The sequence below is a fragment of the Eschscholzia californica genome, unplaced genomic scaffold (genome assembly GCF_041429995.1).
Source record: "Eschscholzia californica isolate CP2 unplaced genomic scaffold, dmEscCali1.0.p SCAF_6, whole genome shotgun sequence".
NCBI lineage: Eukaryota > Viridiplantae > Streptophyta > Magnoliopsida > Ranunculales > Papaveraceae > Eschscholzia > Eschscholzia californica.
In genome coordinates, this window is record NW_028238483.1 from 32951173 (window position 1) to 32957425 (window position 6253).

Below are 6253 nucleotides of genomic sequence, written 5' to 3' on the forward strand. Positions count from 1 at the left end.
GATAAACACTTTTCAATAAGAAATGGAGATCATCTGATCTATAACCTCTTTCTTTAATAAACGAACAAGAGATGATACCATTCAAAACAACACAAAGAAATCTATGGATTTCGATGAAGATTTACAAAAAATTGAAATGAGAACCAAGAATGAGAAGAATAAAAATAAAAAATTAAAGAGGGCTCGCGAGGCCAGCAAAAAGAGGAACCTAAATAAAAATCACTGGGCACCTATAAACCCTCCCCTATTTTACTCACGACAACAAGGGATTATAGGGGTGAATGCGAAAATAAAATGATTATACTTTACAAGGCAGCTCAAAGGCCTGGGGTTCGCTAATATGCTGGCTCGAGCAGTCCATTGGTGCGCAAACCTGGTAAAGCTTGGAAGTGTTGATGGGTAAACAACCGATTAAGACTCAGACTTTACGACATAAAGAATTTGTATATCAATGCTTGGATAACAATATTTTTTGTATTATTATTTATTAGTAAGTATTATAATTATAATTTTATATGCTTGAAAAGAAGAACTCTATGTATTTAATTACACCAAACTTACTTATCCATAATGAAACTCCCTGACAAATCAATGATTAAAGGCACTTATGTAAGCTTTAATTACTTTTTATTTCTTTTATAAAGTTCTAGTCTAAAATATTTCAACGAAAAGAAATTGGCAGATAGTAATACTTTTTTTTGTTGAAATAGATAGTAATATGATGTTCTTTAGCAAAGTTTCATAGTAATAATTTTTCCTTTTAGCCCTGACAAATAAATCATTTAATTATTTGGAATGTTTTGGAATTGAATACTCACTGAACAGTTTGGTCCTTCTTGATAAAGAATAAAGAATTTAAGGTTAATTAATCTCCATTAATTACTTACTGTTGAGTCTTGGTCTCAATTAAGGAGTAATATTTTATAATCATTAAGGAAAACAAAAGAAGAAGAAGAAGAAGAAGAAGAAGAAGAAGAAGAAGAAGAAGAGAGAGAAAGAAATGGCAAAAAAAAGGATAAATGTGGAAGTAGAAGACAGCTACGTCCCAAAGGTAGCATGTGCAATGCAGTTGCCAATGTTTTTCATGATATTTGCAGATTGTTTGTGCTTTAATCATACATATGAACAATTTCAACAACAAAAAAAAATCAAACATATTATAATAGTAGTTGTCAATCAGCCCAATTTGCTCCCACAATACACCTTGGTGTTTGATTTGGATTTTCCCCGGTTTCTTTTATCTTGGCATATATGGGTTAAAAGTTTCTATCCGTAAATCACAATGTAATTTAACCATGGAATGAATTTCTATTAAATCTAAAATCATCTCATTTCAAATTATTAAATTGCAGCTGCTTGATGTAACTTCATGAGACTAAATCCTAGTCAATGAAAAGAAAGGTAAAGATACTCTCCTCTTTTATTATATTGATATACAGATATACAATTTTCTCTTATATAATTATGTTCAGACACTATAAACGATTTGTGAACAAATTCCTTTTGTAAGGAGTTTACATATGATAAGTCACATGCTATCGAGGTATGGCTAGTCTCAAAAGGAACTCATCCTTCGCCCACACTCAATGTATCTTGTAATTTGAATTTTAAGTTACGGAGGATGTATTTGAGATTGATGTAAATATTTAACCGTCCTAATACGATCCTCTATCCATGTTGAGTGCACGACAGATTATGTCATTTCAGTATACATAAGTAAACTAACTGGTCTCTACACAGATAATTCTCGCTGAGGAATAGGAGAAACTTCAGAATAGAAATAGAATGGAGTAATTTTGAGGAATGAAGAAATAAAAGGTTCTCCTCTCCCCTGTATACAAGGGATCTCACGGAGTAGAGAACAAATCCAACTTAGACTGATTGAGAGATTATCAAGACAAATTGATTAGAGAAGTTAAGTTGGTAATGTTACATCCATCCCCCATCCCTTTCTTATGAGTACCTCAAAGAACTTGAACTCATTTGAGAGCATTCTCGAAAACAATGGAACATATTAGAAAAAGAAAGAAGAGGGCAAGATGCCCTAATCAAACTTTTGTTTAAGGTCTAGAAATGTTATTTTTAATAGAATGATTTTAGAAGTTAATTAGATAGAATGTTAGAGGATATTATTGTCAAAAAGAATATGTCAGCATTATAACAAAAGTAGCCAGTAGAGAGAGAGGTGGTTTCACGTGACAATCTCTTTAGACATGGTCCCCCGTCTTGGTCTAATCGTTTTAACATAAAGGGGTTAGTTTCGGTATTATAAAAGTTATTAAGAGATACAGAAAAAATGACCGTTAGGAAAGTGGTGGTGGTCGTCGTCGTATGTGGTGGTTCCGTTAGAATATATAGGCTGTGTTAGTGGTGGTGGGGAAAAGTGAATCATCTAACCCTAAAAACTCACATGGTCGCGCTGTATTTGGACCCACCATACACATAACACACCCCTCTCCTTTTCTCTCTCTCTCTCTCTAAAACAGAACAACACTTATCTCTCTCTCAAACTTTGTCTTTATTATCTCATCCCAAAAACAATCTTATTTACAACCATACCCTTTGTACTCATCAATAAATTCTCTTATCTTCTCTACTCTACCCATTCCTTCATCAGAGTAGTAGAGAGTTCAGTCTAGTGAGAGAGAAAGAGAACCAGAGAGAATTTGCTAGTCTTTTCTTGTTAGTAGAGAGAGAGAGAGGAACACAAAGATGTCGAAAGAAGTGAGTGAAGAAGGACATCAAGCTCATAATCAAGGAAAAGATTATAGAGATCCACCACCAGCACCACTCTTTGATTTGGGTGAGATTAAGCTCTGGTCTTTTTACAGAGCTTTAATTGCTGAGTTCATAGCTACCCTTCTCTTCCTTTATGTTACTGTTGCCACTGTTATTGGTCACAAGAAACAAACTGGTCCTTGTGATGGTGTTGGTCTTCTTGGTATTGCTTGGGCTTTTGGTGGTATGATCTTTGTTCTTGTTTACTGCACCGCTGGTATCTCTGGTAAGATCGCATCTTCTCTTTCTAACTCTTGAACCATACTTTCCCTCTCTTGATGACTTGATGATCTGATTTTCTTGTTTGGGTTTTTTTTCTTTAGGTGGACATATTAACCCAGCAGTGACATTTGGATTGTTCTTAGCTCGTAAAGTATCATTGATTAGAGCTGTAGCTTACATGATTGCTCAAAGTTTAGGAGCAATTTGTGGAGTTGGGTTGGTAAAAGCTTTCATGAAACATGATTATAATGCTCAAGGAGGTGGAGCTAACTCAATCAGCCATGGTTATACAAAAGGAACAGCTTTAGGAGCTGAAATTATTGGAACATTTGTTCTTGTTTACACCGTTTTTTCTGCTACTGATCCTAAAAGAAGTGCTCGTGATTCTCATGTACCTGTAAGTAAAAAAATAATCGAACTCTTCTTCTTCACTGTTATTTTACTACACAAATTCTTGAGTGTAAACAAGGTGTAAATAATTTGGGGATTTTTGTTTTTTAAACCAGGTTTTGGCTCCTTTGCCTATTGGGTTTGCTGTTTTCATGGTTCATTTGGCAACTATCCCTATTACTGGAACTGGTATTAACCCAGCTAGAAGCTTTGGTGCTGCGGTCATCTACAACAACAAAAAAGTCTGGGATGATCATGTATGTCTCTACTTTCTCTCTAGTTAACTAGTATTTACTTTCTCTTTCTAGGGTTTTCTGATTATGGGTACTTTTTGTTGTTGTTGTTGATGATGATGAACAGTGGGTGTTTTGGGTTGGACCATTTATTGGAGCACTAGCAGCAGCAGCATATCATCAGTATGTTTTAAGAGCAGCAGCAATTAAGGCATTAGGTTCATTCAGGAGCAGTGCATCAAACTAAGATGACTCAAAGTTACACCAAAGAATTGCTCTCGGAATTGATAAATTGTTAATTAGAGTTATTGCTTAATTAATCTATCTTATTAGTTTGTCTGTGTGTGTAAAAGAAGTTCATTTCTCTCTTTTTGTGGGTTAATATTAATGTGTTCTTTTTCTTTTGTTTGTTTGAGAAGTGTTGTTACTGTGTAGGAGGGAGTATTATTGTTTTGGTGAAATACTTTTTTTTTGAGTTAATTTAGGTGTAGTAATGGAGTTGGATGGTTGTTGGGTTGTTAAGTATGGTCACTGTGAATTCTCCATTGAAAATGCATTTCTTTTTCTAGAATTTTCATCTCTTTAATTTACCCTTTATATGTATTCTTATTTACCAAATTACCCCCATTGTATTTTTGTGGAACAGTTTTAACTATAATAAAGCTGAAAAAGATGCCCCTTTTACATGGTCTAAAGGCTGCCACATACTCCAAAATGATGATAAAATGGGACCTAACTAACAAATAATGCCCTTCATCAAAAAAAAAAAACTAACAAATAATGTCTCTCATCAAAAAAAAAAAAAAAACTAACAAATAATGTGATAAGGGTTCCAAGAGTTCGGTGTAGGGTAGCTTTCAGTTTGGGTTATAGGGTGTGTGTTTGGTCCATATTCATCTCAGGGGGAATTTGAAGTGCACTCACCATTTCTTGCTATTTACACATCCATTTAAAATATTTTTTTTTAAGTCAGAACTCAGAACCAAATATCTCTCATAAAAAAGAAAGAACTCAGAACCAAATATGATTATGGCAGGCAAATATGTAAGTATAAAAAAATTTCCTCTTTCAGTCTGAGAGGATCAGAAAGAGCAAGCAAATGTTTTGTTAGTGAACCGACTGGACCAGTTTTTATTATAACTTGTCAATTGTTATTGATAGGTAGTTTCTTAGCTAATCGATTATTTTAGTCACAAAGACATACAATATCTCTTGCTGAAGTAAACAAGAAGGCCTGAACTATACTTAAGTTTGATAAGTGGTGACTCGTGGAGAGACAAATCCCCATATCTTGTGAGCTTAGACCTAAAGTGTCAAAAATGAAGATAATATCGTTAACTGATAAGACTTGTGTTGTCACACTCGCGACAACTGGTTATTTTATTCAATAAACCAAATGATGGAAATATATGATTTGTTCTTCTCTTAGCTTATTGGTTTTTATGGTTGAAGGTGGACGAAAACTACAAGTCCTGCCTCCCGCTTAGAGACTCACTCATCAAATTGTCACTTCTCGAGAGTTTTTTTTTGTCATTTTAGGCACTGAGCTATTTTTATTAAAGTTTTCAATATTGTATTTTGTCACTGATTAGAATTTAAGCACCAATTTTAGGATGGGGTGATTTAGTTTTGTATTTCAGTCTCCTCAAACTAGCCCCATAACTTTTGGGAAAAGGGGTGAACTTGATGACAACCCATAATTGTTCTTTCTCTAATCTGAATGGATGGATGGTTGAGATAAGGTAATGAAAAAGATAAGTTAGTTGAGAAAGGAGCTATTTTTAGAGGAGTAAGCTAAAAGCATCTTCTTTTGTTGCCCTAGAAAATTTGCATAGAGATGCTATTGTGGTCCAAAAAAGTATGGCAGGCCATGGGGGTGAATTGTGGTCTCATCAGGTTAATACTTTTCTCAACATCTGTGGTGGTGAAAAGCAAAATAAAATTGAAAAAGTAAGAAGAGAAAGAAAGTGAAAAATAGTAAGTTCTTGGAAATACAAGAAAGGAAAGGCATGGTGGTTATAAGTTTTAGGTGGAGGGGTTAAGTCAAAAGTATGTGACCTAAAAAGGAGAAGAAGACAGCTAAGCATCCTTCTTTGTAAGTCTGTATGATACTCCTCTGATCACCACATTGTACTTCCACGTGTCAGAATATATGTGGTTTTGATCTGTTTGGAAGGTTTTGTTGACACACTGGGATGGGATGTGATGGGTCAAGAAGTCCAAGAGGATTTTAGTATGTGAATTCAAAATTTCTTGCCGTTGGGAGGTAAATAATTTGAAGGTTGTGATAGTATTGGCCAGGGCATTGGTTCCTTATCCCATTTTTTTTTACTCAATTCACAAATTTGGACTATATTCACGAATCAATCCGAAGGGTTCGGTTTTTAAAAAGCTCAGTCTGAGCCAATCTCTTCAAAGTTTTGTTCGGTTATCGAACCACACTGTACATGAACGGTATGGTTCGATTGGAAAACCGAATCAGAAAATTAAACGTAAACAACAACAAACTTTCGACTTTAAAATCTGCTACAATTCTATTTACAATCTGTTAAAAATTAATTTGTTAAAGAAGATAAAAAAGAATTAGAAGAAGAAGAATAGATGAAGTATGACAAGCTATGAAATTTCCG

General features: G+C 34.3%; 1 protein-coding gene across 1 annotated transcript; it reads left to right on the forward strand.

The window, feature by feature from the left end:
- Window positions 1–2604: 2604 nt before the first annotated feature.
- LOC147533751 (aquaporin PIP2-7) lies at window positions 2605–4194 on the forward strand. Its single transcript, XM_086645715.1, has 4 exons — window positions 2605–3004; window positions 3102–3397; window positions 3507–3647; window positions 3751–4194. The coding sequence occupies exons 1-4, from the start codon at window positions 2713–2715 to the stop codon at window positions 3868–3870; spliced, it is 849 nt and encodes a 282-aa protein (XP_086501841.1). The 5' UTR covers window positions 2605–2712; the 3' UTR covers window positions 3871–4194.
- Window positions 4195–6253: the final 2059 nt, after the last annotated feature.

Excerpts from the sequence above, each read along its gene's own strand:
- LOC147533751 (XM_086645715.1), top strand. The coding sequence starts at position 2,713 with ATGTCGAAAGAAGTGAGTGAAGAAGGACATCAAGCTCATAATCAAGGA. Across the intron at positions 3,398-3,506 it reads CTCGTGATTCTCATGTACCT|GTTTTGGCTCCTTTGCCTAT; the intron begins GTAAGTAAAAAA and ends TTTTTAAACCAG. Across the intron at positions 3,648-3,750 it reads AAAAAGTCTGGGATGATCAT|TGGGTGTTTTGGGTTGGACC; the intron begins GTATGTCTCTAC and ends GATGATGAACAG.